Here is a 23,336-nt window from a genome sequence, read left to right on the forward strand (position 1 = left end):
CAGCTATTTTAACAGTCACTCAAAATTACCGCTCATTTTAATTACTCCCATTTGATATGGACAAAATCACAACTCCTGGTATCTATGCACCAAAATTCTCTAGGGAAATGAGGTCTTCCAATGGATCCAGGATGCTATGATCCAGAAATGAAGGCTTCTGCTCTCCCCCAAGCCCCTCCATCTTCTGAGACCGCACACCCTTTCCCTCCCCTGAACTGCAGATAAGCACCTTGGGTCAGGGTCCCCCTGCACGTGGATTCTGTGGGTCTGGCCCCGTGCTGCTCGTGACACCTTTATAAGTGTACTTCACCTTTCCAGTTAGCATCTGTGACCGTCAGCTGAGATAAACATCCTCTCACACCACCACACCACACACGGTGTTTGCCAACTGACAGACCACAGGCTGGGGTGAGTCATTCAGACTCCTAAAGCCACGCTCTGTGGAACACAGAGAACAGAGGACAGGGCGCAGGGCTGGGGGTGACAGTGTGTTCTCCACAAGTGCAGGGAGAAGCCTCCTGGCCCAGAGGAACTCGCCAGAACGCTGAGGGTCAAGAGTTCCCACCAGCCCCTCCCAGGGCACATCCCTAACCCGGGGCCAAAAAAAACACTGAGGATCCCAGAGGCTGGGGATTACCAAATTTCACAGAACAGAAGAATCACTCGGAGCGCTTCCTCGATGAAAGGGCTGGGCCCACTCCAAGCCAACGGATTCACAGGGTCTAGGGTCTGGAGAAGGAATCTGCATTTTAATCCAGCTCTCCTGGAGATGCAGAGTAAAAGGGTCTTCAAGCCCCCGAGAAACACTGAGGCATTTAACCTAATTGGTTCTCAGCCCTGAACGCACATCAGAATCACCTGGTGTCATCATCGCCCGAGATTGCAGTAAGTCAGCCTGCGTGGGATCCAGGAAGAAAGACAAATATCATATGATAGCACTTCTATGTAGAATCTAAAAGAAATGATACAGATGAACTTATTTACAAAACAGAAGCAGACTCACAGACATAGAAAGCAAAGTTACGGTTAGCAAAGGGGAAAGGGGGTGGAGAGGGATAAACTAGGAGCTTGGGATTAATAGACACACGCTACTATATATAAAATAAATAAACAACAAGGTCCTACTGTATAGCACAGGGAACTATATTCAATACCTTGTAATAACCTATAATGGAAAAGAATCTGAAAAAGAATATATTTTTAACATATTTATTTACATATATATTTTTATAACTGAATATATATTTATATAACTGAACCACTTTGCTGTACACCAGAAACTAACACAACATTGTAAATCAACTATATGGCAATAAAAAAAAAACAACCCTACCTCAGGTGAATCTAAGATGCAGCCAGGTCAGGGCCCACTGATGATGAGGCCCTGGTTGTATTGGTGTGGTACCCAACTTACCCGACAATTACTCACAGCTCCTGTCCACCATCCACCTCCAGAGTAAAGCTATTTCTGCTCTTAGACGGAAGCCCAGCGTACAACACGTAAGGCTACGTGTGCTGAGCGCCTGCTTGATCAGACTACTTCAAAGGGAGCCAGAACAGTGATGGGAGGTAAAGTAAAGCTGTCTTGTTGTTTGGAAGAAGATGGGGACAAGAGTAGGGGGAAGAGGTGGGGTAAAGATGCAAAGGGGGTCTGTTTGAATCTAATCAACGGCCTCCTTCCCATTTTTAGATAAAATCAATTTTTAAGAACTCCCTCTACCTGTAATACAAGTACACTTTTTCAACACTAACCCTAAAAAGAAAAGAGGTTAAACTAGAAAACAGAGTGCAAAAATATTCTAAAAAGGGCTCAAAAACATGTTCATGCTATTCCAAAAAATACTGTAGAAAAAGAGCTTAAGGGCTTAAATATATAAGCTGTCAACTCACAGATGAAAAGGTATGATCTTAGTAACAATTTCAGGTGTACAGCAAAGTGATTCAGACATATAGATATATACAGACAGATTCTTTTTCAGATTCTTTTCTCTTATAGGTTATCACAGAATATTAAGTACAGTTCCCTGTACTATACAGTAGGTCCTTGTTTGTTATCTATTTTATATATGGTAGTGTGTACCTGTTAATCCCAAACTCCTAATTTATCCCTCCCCCCATTTCCCTTTGGTAACCATAAGTTTGTTTTCTATGTCAGTGGGTCTATTTCTGTTTTCTATATAAGGTCATTTGTATCTTTTGTTTTTCAGATTCCACATATAAGTGATATCATATATTTGTCTTTCTCTGTCTAACTTACTTCACTTAGCATGATAATCTCTAAGTCCGTCCATGTTGCTGCAAATGGCATTATTTCATTCTTTTTATGGCTGAGTAGTATTCCATTGTATATATGTGTATGTTTGTGTGTGGGTATACATATATACATCTGTGTATCTGTGAGATAGATAGATATATCAATCACATCTTCTTTATCCATTCATCTGTCAATGGACATTTAAGTCACTTCCATGTCTTGGCTATTGTAAATAGTGCTGCTATGAACACTGGGGTGCATGTGTCTTTTCAAATTATGGTTACGGTTAGGTTCTTAAATGAGTGGCTCCTGGCTCCAATTTAATTTACATGAGTTTCCCTGGAGATTAAAATGCAGACTCCGGGGATCCTGCTCTGGGAATTCTGAACGTGTAGTCCTTGCGGAAGGTGGGAAATATGCAGTTTTAACAAAGATTCTGACGTAGGCAGTCCCAGAGCCCACCTGGAGAAACACTGCTCCAAGTGAAGGAAGGAAGACCAAAATCCAAAGTCTAACTTTCCAGGTAGAAAGAATTCTTGCTCCCATCATATCTGAAATCCCCTTTCTCTGTGGTCTGATGGTCAGCAGGACATTCTGATTTGCTGGACTTTGTCATCTTTTTCTCCATCCTCCCTTTTAAACCTACAAGCATGGTTTTGCCCACATGGTCTGTAGGCCTCTGCGGAGAGACTGTAGCTTGTCGTTTCTTGGACACGATTCTTCCTTCTGCTCTATCTGTGATAACATCCCAGCTCCTGGCATGCAGAGAAAGCACAATAAAATTTTCTCGAAGTTCTTATGTGCTTCTTTTCAAGAACTTAAAATCCGTTATAAAGATCACACCTTATAATGCCATGGAAGTGCTAAACCTCACATTTCATTGATTCTCTGCCAGCCACCTACCAGTTTCTGAACTGATTAATTCACATAATTCAAGAAATCTGCACCTAAGGCTGGAGAGAGGGGCTGCAGACCCTGCACCTTGTTACAAAGCACCATTCAGAGAATAAGCGCTCCTACAAATCAAAAAGCGACAAGAACAGGGGCTCTCCTCTTGTATCCAGTTTCTCTCTGAAGTTAAAACGGAAGCAAGGGCAACGCCTAAGAGAGCACCCTATTCATTCACGTGTCCCTATATCAGACTATGTACGCAGCTAATACTTGGTGAACCCTGGTGACTTATGTCAGGCTATGTGGCAGAAGCTAAGGAGGCAAAGGTGAGGCACGGCCTTTGCCCACAATGATCTTAAAATGCAGTGGGGAAGAGAGGTGTCATAAAAATAAGCCCAGTGTAGTGTGACACCCAACACGGGCAACCTCACCAGGGCGGGGAGAGTCTATGAGTGGGAAGGGCAGGTTGATGACTTAAACTTTGCCTCCATTGACTTTTTATAATGAACCATATACTGCTTTCCTAATTATAAAAAAAAAAATCCCAAGGTGAAATAAACTTGGAAATACAATGGGTAAATGCAACCATTAAAGGATCTTAGAAGGAGAAACACTGTCTGTGGTCCTCAACACTTAACATGGAATAACCAGGCTTAAAATGTCAGAGTCCGCTCTCGTCCCAACCATCGCTGACGACCGGACTCCAGAAAAAAGAATATTGGTGACTGGTTTCCCCCACCTTTTGCCTTCTGGGTGTGCCTGAGATGGCTCATTCCCATGCCAGACACCCATCAAACCCATACACATTATGACCCAACTTATGAAACTCCTCCATTAATTATATCACGGTCAGCCGTCCAAGACACACATCACGTCAGGGTCGCTCCCGTGCCTTAGAACTGGCAGATCCAGCAGGAAACCGTGATGGCTGTTGTTTCCTCCTGGAAATGGGGGCTGCAGGTGTTTTTCAAGCACTTCTCTGATCCCGCAAAGACAGTCCGGAGAAAGGCACAAAACAACAAGCAATGAATGCCATAAACCGCTCGGGCGTTGCTTCTCCGGTCACAGATGACCTCCCAGATGCCAAATCAGCCCACGTTTACTGCTCATCCAGCCCCTTTTTCCAGGCAGCCTTCCCGGATGTGCTTCCCACATCTGGCTCCCAGGCAAGGTCTTGGGATGCTCCCGTTTCTCCACCTGCTCCTTCCCAGCCTCTGTCTCAGGCTCCTTTTCATCGGTCCTTTCACGACGGTGCTCCCCAAGGTCCTGCCTTCCCGCAGCCGTGCCTGGACCGTCTTATCTGTGGCGACAACTCCATCCATTGATCTGCAAGCGTTAGCTCCACCCGTGAGGTCAGTCCTCCAGGGAGTCTGACGTGGTGGCAGTCGGCCACGCTCTCGCTCGGCTTGTCTATGACACCAGCCAGCACTGCTGAGCAGACCAACCGCCGCTCTTTCTTGGATCTTCCTCTGCTCTGCCTTAAACGGTGACATCCTGCACGCCCCTGCCCTTCATTCCCGCAGCCCCAAATATCCCCTGCACAAGGATGCCTCCCAAACCTTCACCTCCCCTGAGCCTCAGACCCTGATACTCAGCTGCCCACCGAACATCTCCACCGGGATCTTCCAAAGGCATCTCCCCCTCATCTTTGCTCTCAGTCCTGTCCTGTCTTGCGTCTCCCGTCTCCCCACGGTGGGAAGTGGGAGTTTATCCCAGTCGCAGACCTCTCACTCGCCCTTTCCTCCACATCCAACACATCCCCTCCCCATCTGTCACCCACACGCCTGGTCCAGTATCTCCCTTTTTCCTGCCCCCCCTCCAGTCTCTCCATTACCCACATGGATGCCTAGCCTCCTGCCTCCAGGCTGCCCCCATTCAACCCCATGCTCCTTGCTGGTGCCGGGAGACCTGGGAGTCACGGCCCGGCTGGACACCCTTTCACAGCGCCAACCCTACCCCCACCCCCCGGGTTTCAAGAAAACACTCCCTAGCCGAGCCCACAGGCCCCCGTGATCCCGCCGCCATCCACCTCTCTCCGGCCTTGTCTCTTGCCATGCGCTACAGTAATACCTTGCGTTTCCCAAATTTCAGACCTTCAGACACACACACACATGCTATATCATCTGCCCAGGAACATCCTTCTTGTCCTTCTTGTCATTTCTTCGTCTCTACCTGCAACTTGTTCCTCAGAGCTTGAGTAAATGTCATCTTTCCCAGGAAGCCTTCTTAATACTCTTCCCTTCCCCAGGAATGACGGAGACCCCACCCCACCCTGGGCTCCTTCAGGCACACCTCTGACACCGTCCTGTCATCGCAGATGGACCTGGCCCTTTCATTCCTGTCCCCTAAATCCCTTGAGAGCCATCACCAATCTACCACTAGCCAGCTACCACTGGCTCCTAGCACAGAACTCGAATACCTGGTGCTAGTTTAAAAATTCAGGAAATGAATACAACTCATTCTAAAACTCTGTTCCTGCTCCCTTGTCCCTTATCTCAGTGAAGTGTGCGTTCCGGCCAAGACTTCACCAGTGCTTTGCTGGGCCTTTGGAAATACTCTGCCGTTATTTAGAACGCTTATCTGAGCTTCTCTCTTCCCATCTGGATCCCTGAGGAAGGTCAGAACGGTTGCCAGCACAGTCAAGAGGCATTTTAGAAATAAGAATAACTTCAGCTGGCTGCAGGGAAGGTCTCCAGAAGACCAGAGCATCTGCTTAGGAAATGCCAACGAGCTACAGGGAGACCTCTTTGCCATGGTCCAGTGGGTCACATATAAAGGCTGACTGGTCCAGGACAAAAGCCCAAGGCAGGGACCTTGATAAGAAGGTCTGACTTATGGATGAAAAAGATGTGGTACATACACATAATGGAATATTAGCCATTAAAAAGAATGAAAGAATGCCATTAGCAGCAACATGGATGGACCTAGAGATTATCATACTAAGTGAAGTAAGTCAGATGGAGAAAGACTAATAACATATGATATCACTTACATGTGGAATCTAAAAAACAAAAAAAAGATACAAATGAACTTACAAAACAGAATCAGACTCACAGACATAGAAAACAAATGTATGGCTACCAAAGGGGAAACGTGGCGGGGGGAGGGATACATTAGGAGCTTAGGATTAACATATGCACACTACTATATATAAAAATAGACAACCAACAAGGACCTGGTATAAAGCACAAGGAACTCTACTCAGTGCTCTGTAATAACCTATATGGGTAAAGACTCTGAAAAAGAATGGATGGCTGTATACGTGTAACTGAATCACTTAACTGTACACCTAAAACTAATACAACATTGTAAATCAACTGTAGTCCAATACAAGATAAAAATTAAATTTAAAAAAAGTTATGAAGGCCCGAGTTAGGTGAGGGAGGGAGGAACACCCGTGACCCACTCAGTTCCCGGGGTGCCTGCTGCCGCCCCGACTTAGTTGAGGCCTCTGTGGTGTTACTTGGGGCTCCCCCACCCCACTCCCCAGCTCCAGGCCGCCTTTTGCTGGGGACGCGTGTGGAGTCATTGGCACCTGGCCCTCCCATGTTTGTCTACCTTGCTCAGGCCCCCTTGTTCCTCTTGGTCTACCACTCATCCACCCCACTGAATGGAGGAAGCCTATGCTTTCACATCCTGCAACGCCATCAAACAAAGGGTGAAGAGCAAAGTTAAACACTCCAGGGCATCAACTCTTAACGTGCAATAGCACTTCCACTGAGCACCTTCACAAACAAAACGTATGTCAGGTAAACATGGAGCTGATTGCTTCACAGAACCTTAAAAGCAGCTGAGCGCTAGTGCTGGGTCTGCTTCTGCCCACGTTCTTTCCCGTGTCCCTCTCTCTGCAGCCACATGGCCCTGTGGGTGGCTGTGTCTCCCTGACTGATTTCAGCACGAGAATCCTAAGTCAGGTAGAGACTTCTAAACTTCTTACTCACCTCTTACCTCACTCTGTCTGGCTGCCTTTGACTTATCACATCCTCTGGAAATTTCTCCATCTTGCTGGTTATCTACACCAATCCTACCTTTGAAACCTGTAGCTTCCTGTTGGCATTAAAGTTACAGATCAGTTCGTGTTTTCTCCAGAAAGATGAAAAGGCAAGAGTTATTGATGAATCTGCCTTGTGAAAACAGTTAAATATTTAACAATAAAGGTTTGGGAAATGTTCGCAAACCTACGTGAAGTGAACAGAAGCAAGACAGAAATATCTATGTGGTGCATAACCCCAATTTTTGTGAAGCACGTTATGAAAAGGAAAGAGATGAAGAGAATACATAAAAACATTAATGATGACTATTTCTGGGTAGTAAGATATGACGTTTTTCTATTGGGGAGACAGGATTGTGATCTGGAATCTAACAAACCTGGATCCACTGCTCACTCACCCTGCCACCAAAGACAAGGTTTTTAAATCTGAGACTCGGTTTTCTCACCTGTTAAAAAGGGGGATGCAAATTTCCTTCTTGGAGGTGGTTTGAGGATTAAAGGCGATAACACACGACGCACTTGCTTAGCCTCACAGCTCGTACACAGTAAGCCCTCAGTAAGTATTCTGGGGATAAAGATTCACACAGTTCTCTTGGTTTTTCAACAGTGTTTCTTTACGTTTCCTTATTATTAATTCTCAACAAGCAACATGTGCTTTAGAACACATAAGCTGGAAAAGCAATGATCCTGATAATTCCTTGCTCTACCCTTCCCCAGTCTTCTCAAGGACAGGTCAAATGGAATTCACTTTAAGTACAGCGAGGAAAAAGGAAAAAAAAGGACACCAGCTAAACTGGGGCTACTCTATGTTGCAAAGAAGAATTTCCCAGAGGGAAACCTGCTGGCTAGCCCAGGCAGAGCCTCAGGTGTACTCCATGGGTGAGATGAACGTCGGTGGGTTAAGCAGGTGAGTCACCCAGTCACCAGGTCAGTGACAGTGTGCTCAGGGAAGATAAGGCTACGAAAATGTGTGCCACGCTAAGTAAATTCACGTGGGACCAGTGATCGATCTGTATGCCGATGGAGCCAGGTACTGATGTCAACATGTCAGCGTGTCACCTGTCTTCAGCATCCTTTTCAAGAATTAAATGCCCCATCACAGTGCTTGCAGAATATTCACACTCTGAGAAAAGAACATGATATGATCTTAGCCACTGGCAGTTAGAGACAAAGTCCTATCCATAGGAGAGGGCCACACCTACTTCCAAGGGACCTGGGACGTTCACGTTGTCTAATCTCTTTACTTTTCTTTCAAAGGTAAAGCCCCATACAGTCTTCATTTTTGGCTTTCCTTGTTCTACGCTTCTGGCAACACACCGGTCTTTTGCCAAGACAGCACAACGATGACCTTAGAAGGGTCACATCAGAGCATCCCAAGAAAGCCCTATGCTCTTTCATTAGATGATATTTCCTTTCTGGACATAAAAGATGGACAAATCGGGCTTCCCTGGTGGCGCAGTGGTTGAGAGTCCGCCTGCCGATGCAGGGGACACGGGTTCGTGCCCCGGTCCGGGAAGATCCCACATGCCGCGGAGCGGCTAAGCCTGTGAGCCATGGCCGCTGAGCCTGCGCATCTGGAGCCTGTGCTCCACAATGGGAGAGGCCACAACAGTAAGAGGCCCGGAAAAAAAAAAAAAAAAAAAAAAAAAAAAAAAAAAAGGGTGGAGCAGTTCTACTGGTGGTTGAATTCATTCACTAGGTAGAATTTCATGAGTTTAAATCTCTTAGGATGACTTTTTCCTATTTTCATCTCCAAATGCAAAGAGCACTTAGTCATAAATATTGCCTGTATTCTTTCTCTCAAAATAGACTAGAACTATCAGCTCTACCTTTATCATGCTCAATGTTCCCCAAATAATGAAAAGTGCCACCCCTCTGGGTTTCCCATTTCAGCTCCATCACTAACTAGAAGTACAACTTGGAGGCATACCACAACTTCTTCAAGCCCCAGCCTCCTCATCCTCGTCAGTCATCCTGAGATGCTTCTACCCAGCTCCCAAGATTGGTGTATTGAGTAGATAAAATACGGGTGTGACGAAACAGCACAATGCCTAGCGTAAGGCACACAGTATCTAGACATCACTTCAGGTAGAAAGCTCCCTGTGTCACTCTAGCCTTCAGACGTGCTCGTGTCCTCACCCCTGCCCTGCATGCTTATTCTCACAGTCCTAGTGCAGATCCTCATGACCCAAAACAAAGGACAATAACAGGGTTAATTCCAGCAGCCAACACTGAGTGTTCATTACATGCAAGGCATGTTTTTAAGCCCTTTACACACACAGCCTCTTTTAAGAGTCACAATACCATTTCCCAGATGAAGAAACTGAGACACAGAGAACTGAAATAACTTATCCAAGATGGTGACCCCTGTCCTGAAAATCTTTCAGGACCCCATGTTCACCAGAGCAAGCGCCTCAAACACCCCTCATACATAAAACTCTTGTTTTCAAATTATACTTTAAACCAGTTTCTAAAAATTCAAATTAAAAAAAAAATCATGCATACTTGCACAGGTCTTATGAAGTTAGCAAATGGGTGGCCACCCATCATGTCGATCCGTGTCTGGGTTTACACATTTCCGTGCAGGTGTGGAAAGGAGGCTACCCTTCCTCTTTGGGGGCACACATCTGAATTTCCTGCACATGGGTCACTCACTGGAAGGTTGTGACAGTGCAACAGAATCGTGTGTGTGTCTGTGTCTGTGTGTGTGTGTGTGTGTTTACTAGGCCTGTATGTGATCAGTGACATAAAACCGTACAATTCCAGGATTCAATTAAATGCCAGTTGGGGCAGCTGCTGCTCACGCCTTACCAACAGCTGGCTTTCTCTTTTTCTTGTGTAAATACCTAACTGCACTTCCCACCTCCTTTCAGTTAAGCTGGGGACATGAAACTGGCCAACAGACCATGGATGGGGATGATGTAGGCCACTTCTCAACACAGCCCATAAAAATCACCCAGGCACAAACCCTGTTTTCCCCTCCCACAAGGACCCTGGTGGCCGCTAGTTGAAGCAACACATGCATCCAAGGAGGAAGATATATAGATCCCTGAATATACAGAAGAGAGCCTCTCACAACCACCCCCCCATTCCACACACCCCCACCAAAAACACACACACACACACACACACACACACACACACACGGGAAGGGACTGTAAATTGATCAGCAATAAAATTTCTCATTCTGTTGAGCCCTTGAGAATTCTTTAGCCGCGCAGCACGGCTTGTGGGATCTTAGTTCCCCAACCAGGGATTGAACCCAGGGCCACGGCAGTGAAAGCGCCAAGTCCTAACCACTGGACCACAAGGGAATTCCCTCTTCTCTGATTTTGGATGAATCTTAACATTTTCAGTGAGTAACCAACAGACAAGCACTGAGATATTTGCATTTTAATGATATCATTGACTCCATAAATGTATAACAAATATTTGAAAAATTTTTCCAACAAACAACTCAGCTGAGGAGTCCACTCTTCAACTCCCTCCAAATTTGCAACTCAAGTATAAGAATTGTTAAAGACTGCATGATTTCCAACTTCAAACCAAAAATCCCCATTATTCTCTCAAGTCTCTTTCAAATCAGTTACACTGTAACTGACACCTCTCTGTGTGCCCTGAGCACTTTATTTGTATAACTGTATAAGCCATCAATGTTAAATTACTTACATATGTCTGTTGTGCCTGTAGAATTACCTCCTTAAGGGATAGAAGAATTCAGCAAAGAGCCTTACACAAACACAGTAAGTACTCAATAAATGTTGCTTGAATTTAAAAAAATAATAATTATGAGCTATAGTTGATAACCACAAACAGTTAAAAAAAAAAAAAAATGGCCTGGATCCAAGGCTTTTTCAAACTGAAAAGATGTAAGAATCAAAATTTATTATTAGCTTGGAGCAGGTGTGTTAGACTGAGGACATATTCAATACTTACAAAGTCAATTTAAAAACCAAATCATTTCTGGGCTTCCCTGGTGGCACAGTGGTTAAGAATCCGCCTGCCAATCCAGGGGACACAAGCCAGGGCTCGAGCCCTGGTCCAGGAAGATCCCACATGCTGTGGAGCAACTAAGCCCGTGCGCCACAACTACTGAGCCTGCACTCTAGAGCCTGCAAGCCACAACTACTGAGCCCGCGTGCCACAACTACTGAAGCCCCTGTGCCTAGAGCCCGTGCTCCGCAACAAGAGAAGCCACCGCAAAGAGAAGTCCACACACTGCAAGGAAAAGTAGCCCCCGCTCGCCGCAACTAAAGAAAGCCCGCACACAGCAAAGAAGACCCAACGCAGCCAGTTAAATAATTAATTAATTAATTTAAAAATAAATAATAAAATAAAATAAAATAAAAACCAAATCATTTCTATATATAATCCTCTAGTTTCAGTTCTCAGTCCTGCTCCTCAGTCCCCCTTTCCTCCTCGGCTTCTTCATCCTTTTCTAAGACGTGTCTTTTCTAGCTTAATAAGCTCAGAGCATTGTTTCTGGTCATGGCAGCATATTGCTGTCACCATTCTTAGGGAGAGATGCCATCCAGCCCTCAGCTGCCTGGAGGCTTAGCATCTCTTGGCTCCAGCCCAAGTCACGTGACAAAACAGGTGACCTCAAAATCAAAAATGAAGCGCCATGGCCACCCACCCTCAACCACTTTTACAGCTGGGCACTGTCAACCTGATACCAAGGAAAACTGCCTAATTAGAAAGTGAGCAGAGACTGGCATTCCACATGTTGGGTTTTTTTTTTATCACTGAAGTATAGTTGATTTACAATGTGTTAATTTCTGCTGTACAGCAACGTGATTCTGTTATGCATATCTATACATTCTTTTTCATATTCTTTTCCATTATGGTTTATCAGAGGATACTGACTATAGTTCCCTGTGCTCTACAGTAGGACCTTGTTGTTTATCCATCCTATATATAATAGTTTGAATCTGCTCATCCCAAACTCCCAATCCATCCCTCCTCCACCCCTATCCCCCTTGGTAACCACAACTCTGTTCTCTATGTCTGTGAGTCTGTTTCTATTTCACAGATAAGTTCATTTGTGTCATATTTTAGATTCCACATATAAGTGATATCATACGGTATTTGTCTTTCTCTGTCTGGCTTACTTCACTTAGTATGATAATCTCTAGGTCCATTCATGTTGCTGCTAATGGCATTATTTCAATTCCTTTTATGCCTGAGTAATAATTCCCTGTGTGTGTGTATATATATATATATATATATATATATATACACATACACACACACACACACACATACCACATCTTCTTTATCCATTCATCCGTCGATGGACACTTATGCTGCTTCTATGTCTTGGCTATTGTGAATAGTGCTGCTATGAACATAGGGGTGCATGTATCTTTTCCAGTTAGAGTTTTCTCTGGATATATGCCCAGGGTTTTGTTTTACTTCAGGAGAAAACACTACAATTATGTGCCTTCATCTTAGCCCATTCTGTGTAAATCCAACACTGTTTTGGAAAATTCATCACCCGGCCACAGAGCAGTGCAGGACTGAGTGAATGACTGAATGGGGGAGGGGTGGAGGAGGGATGAGGAGCTACTGACAATCTCTAAACGTTTAGAGAACCCAGGACTGACTGAAGTTCGTACTGACCTAAAAAATATATTCAGAGGTGTTGACCTCAAACTCAGGGCACCATCTCTATTACAAACCTGCTAATTAAAGAGAAAACAAGAAAGAGAAAGTTATATAAACCTACAACTTATTCAGCACAGCCACAATTTTTCTGGTAAGTGGGAGAGAACCATATGAATTAATAAAGAGTAACAATAGTTTACTCTTTTATACTTTTTTGAAATTGCCATCCGAGGCAGATTTTGAGTACTATAAAATTATCAGTGTCCTGGTTTATTTACCTAAGTCAGCCTTAAGTAATGCATGGTTGTTTTTGAAAACTGATCCACTCGAAAACGTGAAACCACTGGTCTGAGGATACGCAAAGTGACAAATTCTGAAAGAGTTCCAAAATCATTTTGAGCAGAGGCATTGCTGTCAAAATTTCCCTTCGGATTTAACAATTTGCATCACTAATTTGTGATAGATTTTCACGTTTATCTGATAAAATATCATGGATGTTTCTTTATGGGACAAAAAAAAAGGAAGGAAGGATCTGTTTGCATAGTTTATTCCAACTCTTTCAGTGTTTAAAATGGAAAGGTGATTAGAAAACGTCACAGACACCAAATTTCTTTCCACCTCCACTTTGAAAATAATTATTATTATCTGGAATTAAAATGTGAGTGGAAGGCAATTATATGTTTTCTATTATTAACCCCTCTCCCTAACAAAAGAACAGGTAAAAAGTTAAGACAGAGAAAGGGCCTGTGATAGGAACGTGGCAGTACTTGTAAAGACAACCAAGCCAGGTCTGGGGTAGAAACTGTCAGCTCTCCACCCTCAAGGCAGAGTGGCCCTGTGGGGCTTCTCTTTGAGGGGTGTCTCCTGTACCATTTTCACAGTGACTGTGACAAAGAAACTCACCGACTGATAACACAGATTAAGTCTGTTAATCCAGCACACCGGAGCGGTGTGCTAGGCAGAGCACTACGCCTGGCCCCGAATTAGGCAGAGACAGAGAAGGGAACAATGGCCTGATTGTGTAAAGTCTTAAGTCTGCGTGGGCGAGAACTGGCCTCTGTCACACTTCTGTTGTGGGTGTATGTAGTTATTACCCCCAAAAAGCACTAACTGTTCATAACCAAGAAGGAGGACTTCTAGGCACACTGGCTGCCTGGCTTGCCAGAAAGAGCTCTTTTTCAGGGCACACTCAGAAGCACCGAGACGTGCTGTTATACAAGGGCATTTCAGCAGGCTTCAAAATTGATCTTAGATTTCATTAAACAAACCCACTGCCACAGAGCACAGACACTGATCCCCATCTTGCAGCTGTACAGAGGGCGACTAACCCAAACATTTAATCCGAGTCTAGCCTCTCGACTTTGTGGGACGATGATCCTGCTGACGGATTGGGTAAGCTGTCCATCTGCTAACTCTGAAGCTCTGTCCCAGTGCCAGTGAGGGTTTTGTACTAAAACTGTCTTTTAGTTTCTTGTTCACTCAAGTTTGCAAAGTAATTCTCCAGAATGTGCAGTCTCTGGCCATGTTTGTTCCGCATGCAGTATTATTTGCCCCATAAGAGAAATAAACTCATGACTTCTTTGGCTGTGCTAATACTAATAGCATTTCCTTAACTTCATCCATCCCTGTTCTACCTTCACAATTTTTGTCATCCTGGTAGAGCACCTGTGTTCTTTATTATTTACCTCACTCTTTTAAATCAACTTTGTTGAGTAAGATTTATTTTTAAATCACTAACATGAATAGAAAGCCATTATTATCACCAGATATAAAAGATAAATATAACAATCAATACAATATAGTGCTATTAAGTTTTACAGAAAGCAACCTAAAGGGAGTAAAAAAAATTTTAAATAAAAAGGAAAGAGGATAACTTCCTCGCTCTGATTCAATATTAAAAACTGCTGTTTTGCAGTACCACTTAAAATGTTCTCTAGCAGTGCTGGTGGCGTATGCCTTACACTTTGGGGGAAAAAAACTGAACTAAACAGATAATGATACAGTACTGTGATGTAAGTCGAATTACAGCATAGACTATAAAATTCAAATTACTAACCCTCTGGGCAGGACTCATGATGCACTAAGAAAGTCCACCCTACACTTGTGGACAGCGAGATAGTACTCTGGGGTAGTACCTCTTCTCACGTATCCAGAAAGCATTTGTCTCCAAGAGCTAAGAATCAGTGAGCAGAGAAAACAGACAAAAAGTCCGGGCATGAAAGCGGATGCGCTTCACCACAGAAAACTGCATCAGACCTTAACTTGAAGCCTATAGTACTATCTCCCTCCCTTGAGCAGGGAACATTAGGAAACGTCTAATTTTGCTCCTGGAATCAAAGCCGACTTGAACTTCAGTCAGCTCTAGCCTCTTACCCTTTAGCCAGGAATATCCTGGAGGTTTCCCACCTTCCACATGGGCAGGTGCGGGACCAAGAGAAACAGCGAACCTGGGCTCAAAGCCACAGGAAGCTGCTGAGGGGCTGTTAGGAGCGGGCTTGGGGGTGGGGATGGCTAAGATCTCCTCCTCAGTGTGTTTGGCATCCCTGGGGAGCTTCCTAGCAATGCAGCATCTCCAGACCCACCCCAGACCTACTGCATCAAAATCTACATTTTAACAAAATCCAATGGTAATTCATGGCACGGTCAAGTTTGACAAGCACTGATCCAAAAGGGCTTGAGTGGTCTGACACCAACATCTCGTTTGCCTCCCTCCTCCATGGGCAAGCGACACTTTCTGGAAAATCAGGAACTGAGGAAGGCAACAAAGGTCCTACCACGACAGTGGCCAGTGCTGGCCGTGGCCCTGCTACAACCCAGGGACTGGGCAGGAAAAGCCTCTGATCACGGAGAGGGCCTTCTCCGCTGGGGCTGCAGAAGACACACGGGGCTCCAGACACGAGTCCCAAACCCTTACAAACACCTGCATCCACGCAAAGTGCGGGTCCTCCCACTGCCTCTCAGGCTGCAGACTCTGTAACCTGGATTCACCTACTCAGCTGCCTAGGAAACTCACATTAATGGGATTTTATGGGCCAGAAGAATGAGAGAGGAGACATAGGGAGATTTGCCTGACCTGGAAACAGCTCCAGACCCACGTTCCTGTTGGTTATAGTAAAACCATGACCTTGTTCTGCTCTGTCATCTGTGCAGTTTTTTCACAACCACAAAGAAAGGCCCCTCTACCACCACCACCCCATTCCCACCACACACACGAGCCAGAGCAAGGCTTTGCCAATAGGCGAAGGGGGAGTTTAACTCCCCCAGCATTTCTACAAGAGCCTGATTAAAAGGGAGCCGATCTGCAGGATCCGTCACAAAAGTCCAACACCTGCAGAAGGAGAGGTTGAAAATGAGGCGGGGAGAAAAGGAGGGTAGGCATCCCAGGGAGATAAAACACTGTGTGACCTGACACGACTACAGTGAAAGCTCACCTCCTCTTATCAACATGCTGGAAGGTATAAATGGACATGTGGAAAGAGGCACGTAGCCCTTCTTTCTTCCTCTGAATATTTGAAAAGACACAGCTGATGTGGAATCTGGTAAAACTGGCCGCTTGACAATGCTGAATTCCCACAGAGCATCTCTTCCCATCAGAGTCAATAATAGGACTGCAACCTTCAAGCTTTATGCGTTCTCTGCTCCCAGATAATTAAAGCCAATACTTCTCCTCTTTCCCAAGTATTTCTGGACCCCTGCTTCTCTTCCTTCCTAATGCCAATTTCAAAATGACTATTTGATTTCTTGGGACTGTGTGATTTCAGCGACCATTTTTCAAAGTCACTGCTTCCTTGCAGAGTTCACAGCCAGCCAGTCTTTACAACTGAGATCATCGCTAAGACAAGAGAGAGCAGTTTCAATCACATACGCCTTAGGTAAGGGAGACGCAGGACAGCCTTAGAGGCAAGGCTGGCCTCAGAGGTCCGCCCCCTGCCACCCTGCAGTGTGAGGGGACGCTGCCCAACAACAACTTCTGCAATGAGGGCAGGGCCGCGCTCTGTACTGCTTGCCACCCCTGTACCAGGGTAGCCAATACCTAGGGTGCCCAGTGACCGGGAGCTCTGGCTTATGGTTGGCTTAAAAAGATGAGTTGGGTCAACCAGGCCTCATTTAGAAATGGCAGCCAGATGCCACAGCAAGGGCAGAGGCCCAGAAGTGCATGGTGAGAAACCACAACAAACCGGGTCTGCAGAGGCCAGCTCCAAAGGACAGAGCACCCATCAACAGGAGAGAGAGGCCAAGAAACCACTCAAATGGTGTCAGATGTGGACCCCGGGGCAATGCTTTTAGCAAGTCAGCTCCACCCCACACCCCATCCTTACCATCAAATCCCTTTTACTTAAGCAGAGCTGACCCCCCTGTAACCAAATAAGCCATTGTAAACAAGCCTCCCAAACTAATTTTTTTCACTCTTTCTAGTACCTGCAAGGGAAGAAATAATTCTCACGACAAATAAAGGTAGACGCTATATCAAGAGCATATGGCTTGGCCTAAAGACAGTTTCCAATGGATGGGATCTGAGAGGTGGTAGCAATTTACAAAGTGGAGGGTAAAATCATTCTTTCTTCACCACGTTTTCAATCAAGTACTGATTATTACTGCTGCCTTATAACAGTGACCCACAGGAAAATACTATTATCCGGGCCTTGGGGTTTCTGCAGAGGACATCAGATTGAAAGAGCCAGACCTGAGGGTCACTGAGAAGGAACCTACAGATTTTTGTAGGAAAGCAAAACAAAACACAATGCTGGTGTGTAATAGGAGAGACAGAAAAGGATTATCATTTTTATAAACAATAGATTACATATGGGCTTATCCTCAGGACATTAAACCGGAGTTCTTGCAAGGACTGAATTCCATCACTAAAGACAGGACCCCTGGGAGCTGCCACTTTAACTTGAAGTAATTAATCAAACATGCTCCAACAAGCCATGGGACCAGTCTGCCTGGGGAATGCTCTAAGGGCTATAAAACCCAAGGTAAAACCAGGGTACCCATTTAAAAGTGAAAGGTTAAACAGGATATAAACACCCTGCTAGGGCGTTCACTTAAAAGGAAGCAACATTACAGTGAAATCTGAAAATCAAAATAAACTCACAAATATGCCACACAAATAATTCAAGTGGGCAGACCTACCCGGGGCCTAATCAGAACTGAATGAAACTGACAGAAATATCTGGATGGCAAGCAGGTCTGTTCACTGCAGCAGGGAGACAGATTCTCAGGGGAGCAGCCCAGGCAACCAGGCCACAGCCAGGAGAAACCAACCCTTCCCTAGGGCGCTTTCCCCGCCACAGCAGTCCCCCGAGATCTGGACAAATGACCATACTAGTAGCCCTCAATGTCACCTCCAATCAAACGTGGGGGCAAGCTGCGGATTTGCCAGTCCGCAGCTCCACCGCCGTGAATCAGACTGAACCAACTTGGAGAAAGTTATCGCCTAAAAACTGTCATGACATTTTGGGTAAATACATATGAGGTGACTAAAGTATTCAATAACGGCATTAATTTCATCCCAAAACATATACATAGCTTTCCTCCAAGAACATCTATCCAGCCATATTTACTAAAAATTGTAAGCACCAGCATCAGAAGAGACAAATGAACAGTTCAGGTGGAATCATTTTTTCTTACCATTTCGGGACACATCAAGTTCCACCAGCTGCATGAAGTTGGCTATTTCTGGAGGGAGCCGCTGAATTTCGTTATCGCTAAGTCCAAGCTTTCGTAACTTGACTAGCTGGAAAAATTGCTGAAAGACAAAATAGTTTCATGTAGGTCTCACATCCATTTGCAGTGTAAACTTTTTGCCCAATATGAAATTTAAAAACAATATGTCTTTTAAAAATTAGTGACGATTGCACCAATGTCAATTTCCTGATTTTGATATTGTACCAAAGTCATGTGGCCATGTCACCAACAGGGTAAACTGGGTACACAGGCCATCTCTGTGTACCATCTACAATTATTTCAAAATTAAAAATTTTTAACAATGAATAAGTAACTCAATGAGAATAGTAATGACTCCTTTATATTATCCAGCAGGTAGTCACATTTTCTACTTATGGAACCTGATATGAAATCTGCAATGTTAAATAAAGATATTTGAAAATTAGAGTAAAATATTTCTTAAACATTTTTAAAAGAAATTACTGTGCATTAGAAAATATATAAATATCCCACAAATGTGTGGAGGAGAAAAAAATTATTTTTGGCCAATCTAAAAAAGAGCCTGCACTGGATCCTTCCATTAACCACGGCACACAGAGGTGCCTTTTGCGCCACACCCTTTAAAAACTGTACTAAAATAGCATTAAAGGAATTTATAGGGAGATGGATATAGATATAAAAATATGAAATAAAGGCATGAAGACAATTCAAGATGAGAGGGAATGAGAAGCAAACTAGACATGCAACAAAATCCTTGAAGCTAGAAAACAGATAAATTAAATGACAGCTAACGAAAGAATCGATACAAAGCTGAAATTTAAGCCTATGGAGTGAGTAGCCAATAGCAGATTAGGTCCAGGTACCTCTGAAGGAAGGAGAACTGTCTGAAAATGGATATAAAGACAGTTAGGCCCCCATAAGCCCTCCTCTCCCCTGCACAACCAGGCAGGGGACTGGAAATTTCCCCCGGAAGAGCTGACTGTAAGCACAGCTAAGGGCAGGGGTGAGGCACCCAACTGGAAACAGGGGGAGGGGGTCAGAGCCTGCTCCCTGAGATCCACCCCCTTCTTCCTGCAGCCAGGCTCCCAGCCGGGGAAACAGACAGACTTACAGACACGGATTATACAATAGGGAAGCCCCAGGTTACAAGCCCCACCCATGCCCTCAGAGCTTCAATTCTCTCCTTTTTTACTTCAAGTGCCTGGATCTCATTCAAACAGAGCCAAGGTTCTCCAGACACTTGAGGAAAGCCCTTTACATGCAAGAGAGTGGGCACCCACACACATCTCAGAAGAAACAAATGTGATGTAGGGAGCAGGAAAAACTTCACCAACCAAAAAAAATATAATTAATACCCACAGAGAAATAAGAGGAAGTGAAGCAGCATGATGCCATAAAAGGCAAGCTTCAAAGAATAAACTCTCAGAAATTAAAAACTAGTGCAGCATCAATATAAGAATCCAATAAAAGAGATGAAAAATAAAGTTAACAGAAATCCCTCAGAAAGTAGAAAAGGAAGACAATGAGGTGGAGAAACAGGACAGAAAACAATAGGAAAATTAGAGGATCAGTCCTCAAGGTACTATATCCAATGAATAGGTATTACAAGGAGAAAGAAAACACAGGGACTGCAGAGCATGAGTTTCCAGTTTGAAAGGGCCCAACACGTGGACAATAAAATGAATGACACAAAACACGTAGGGATACCAAGGAATATTATAAAAGTTCATAACTCCAGAAGTAAGACGATTGTAAAAGCTTCCAGAGACCAAAGGGTTGGGGGGGGGGGGCGGGGAAGGGAGGTCATAACAAAGGATTGGGAATCAGAATGGTGCTGGACTCAACAGCAACCTTGAAAGTAAGAAGGCAATGGAGCAATGCCTTCAAAATTCCAAGAAAACATTATTCCCAACCTAGAATCACATACCCAGCCAAAGCATCAGTCAGGTATGTGACAGAATAAAGACATTCTCAGACACGCATGGTCTCAAAAAATTTATCCTCCTTGGACCTTTCTCAAGAATCCATCGAGGGACTTCCCTGGTGGCACAGTGGTTAAGAATCTGCCTGCCAACGCAGGGGACACGGGTTCGAGCCCTGGCCCGGGAAGATCCCACATGCCGTGGGGCAACTAAGCCCGTGCGCCACAACTACTGAGCCTGTGCTCTAGAGCCCGCGAGCCACAACTACTGAGCCCACGCACCACAACTACTGAAGCCTGCGCACCTAGAGCCCATGCCCTGCAGCAAGAGAAGCCACCACAATGAGAAGCCCGCACACCACAACGAAGAGTAGCCCTCACTCGCCGCAACTAGAGAAAGCCCGTGCGCAGCAATGAAGACCCAATGCAGCCAAAAATAAATAAATAAAATAAACAAATTCATTTAAAAAAAAAAAAACAGAATCCATCAAAATGTGGAAGTATTGGGTTGGCCAAAAAGTTCATTTGGTTAGTGACTATGTTGTTCAATAAAATTCTTGGTGAAAATGAAAAACGTGTCTCTTATTTTCACTTAAAACTGAATGAGTTTTTTGGTCAACCCAATAAATCTAAAAGGAGGAAGATCTGAGATCCAGAAATCAGAGAATCAACAAAACAGAGACAAAGGACAAAACAGTGAAGGAATTCCAAGATGGCAACCGAGCAGCAGGTCCCAAGAGCGACCTGTCTACAATGAAGAAAATATGAGGGCTCCCATAAAAAAAATTAAAAATACCAACACATGTGAGGGGTTATCTGACATGTTTTGGAAGTATCAGGAAGATTTATTTGGTGACAAATTAGAAACTGAAACAGAGAAAACAAAGCAAGCAAAAAAGGAGGGAGTTATTAATTCCAGAAAAAATACAGAGTAAAAGAAGATATAGTCATAATATAAATATAAAATTTGGTTATGAACAATACTTATACAGTCATAATATTTTAATATTTATATACTGTCAAAAACAAAATTTATATTATGTCAATACTGAGAGGATGGGAAAGAAACTGCAAGTGCTAAAGACTCATCTTCCATAGAAGGAAATCAATAAATAACTAAAAAGTGTGTGTGTGTGTGGGGGGGGGGGATCAAACAGTAAAATCAAGCCATTTAGCAATGTGGAAGCTAATGTCAATAGAAATATCCCAGAGCTGGGGGTTCGCAAAAGCCAGAAATTGTAGTGGGAGAGGGGGAGGGCAAGAGGCTTACTGGATTTTTAGAACATTATTTGCATATATTACCTTGCTAAAAATAGAAGTTGAATTTACAAAGGAAAAAGTCTCTACTAAGATGACAGGGTGCTCCAAATGATAGTTGCAAAGGATGGTAACATTTAATAAGCTTCATCATTTCTTTTCCTTTGGTAAAAGGGATCGTAACTTATACAATCAAAAAGAAGGCATCATCTTTGACAACCAGTTGGGCAACACAAAACGTAAAAAGTTTTTCAAGTCCACTGACATCATAACAATACTTTTGGGCATCTATTCTCCTAACATAATTGAAAATAAGAAAAACCAGCTACAGTGCACAATATGTCTTTGCATTCTTATCATTACAAATGAAAAGCATGTCAAATAAGGGAAATGATTAGCATGTTATTAATAACTCAATACCAAGCAAACAACAAAAACGATTACTGTAAAGACCAGAGAACTTGAAAAAGATTGACGACGCAAATATAACTTTAAAAGAAGACAAAATGGCAGGTACTCTATGGAAAAAAGCACGCGTGCATGTTGAAAAGGGAACGGGGGAAAAAAAGTTATGCTAGGCAACAGGGAAATGCATGAACAACTTTATTTTTTTAACAAAAAAGATGTTTTAAAATAAAACGAACTATGAATCTCAGCAAATGAATGCTACTAATTAGCTATATATGACAATGAGCGTGCTCAACAAAAGGACTAATCCTCTGGAGTTCTTTAATCATAGGGCTGAAATTTAATTTCTTACGGAAAGGTATTGAAATTTCTTTATGTGGGTTATACTAAAGCATTAGCTGACACAAAAGCCATTCAAAAGAGTCACATTTGAATAACTGAGCTTATGCCAGTTGTTCAAAGAGTCTGACAGTTTAATAATGCATCGATGTGTTTACTCAGGCATGAAAAGCTCACTTTGTTTTCCAGGAAAGGCATAACAGCAACAGCACAAAAACCATCACCAAATCCATACATTCAAGGACCATTCAGAAATAATACAAGAAACCAAGTCAACCAGGACTTAGATCTACAGCGAATAATAAGCTAGTTGTATGTCTGTGGAAATGACAACCTGCAAATCCCAACGTCCAATAGAAATCCTAATTTAATCCTAATCCTAATTTTAAATCCTAATTTAAAGCAAGCAAATTTAAGTTTTGTTCTGCATAGTAAAAGCATCCTCAAAAAGGACCTGTCACAAATACTACTTTATTCAACTGGGGATGCACATACCAGATGGAAAAACAACCCTATCTGACAGCATCCCACCACGAAAACAGTGATTCCTCAATCCTTCCCTCATTATCCTGATGGGATCTTAGTTCGGTGTCCAAATGCTTTAAATTAACTACATTCTATAAGATAGACACAATGCCACTAAGACTGATTAAATCTTCAAGTTTTCAACTTCCGCAGATCGTCATGGAAGAAAACTCCACAAGCTTATAAACCCTTCTGCCTTCTCTCTGAGATGAGCCAGGGCACATGAGGAACAATTCCTGTAGCCCTCTTGGCAGGAGGCCTCAGCAGGGTGATCATGTGACGGGGTACACAGACACCATTCTTCAACCACACCATGTTGATTACAGCACACTGGCCCACTTAGAGCACATTTTGTACAATGACGTGGAAAGAAACCCAAATTGCCTTGGCTTGCCTTGCTACACCACAGTCTTCTTATAGCCACCATTGTTTTTAGTAGATACAGAGTCTTTAATCTGGTTGAACAGAATGTTTCT

General features: G+C 43.7%; 1 protein-coding gene across 5 annotated transcripts in view; it reads right to left on the reverse strand.

Moving 5' to 3' along the window:
- LRRC1 (leucine rich repeat containing 1) overlaps positions 1–23,336 on the reverse strand; it is a 127,785-nt gene that overhangs the window by 64,133 nt on the left and 40,316 nt on the right. For 4 of the 5 annotated variants that reach the window (XM_027126894.1, XM_027126895.1, XM_027126893.1 and 1 more), the window contains exons 2-4: positions 18,375–18,492; positions 8,196–8,259; positions 7,583–7,701 (exon numbers count right to left, since the gene is read on the reverse strand). In XM_027126894.1, coding sequence (XP_026982695.1) covers positions 7,583–7,701; positions 8,196–8,259; positions 18,375–18,492 — 301 coding nt within the window. The remainder of the gene's footprint in view (positions 1–7,582; positions 7,702–8,195; positions 8,260–18,374; positions 18,493–23,336) is intronic. The other variant, XM_027126896.1, reaches the window with a different exon arrangement.

The sequence above is a fragment of the Aethalodelphis obliquidens genome, unplaced genomic scaffold, assembly GCF_003676395.1.
Source record: "Aethalodelphis obliquidens isolate GAN/ISIS:26980383/991018 unplaced genomic scaffold, ASM367639v1 scaffold31, whole genome shotgun sequence".
NCBI lineage: Eukaryota > Metazoa > Chordata > Mammalia > Artiodactyla > Delphinidae > Aethalodelphis > Aethalodelphis obliquidens.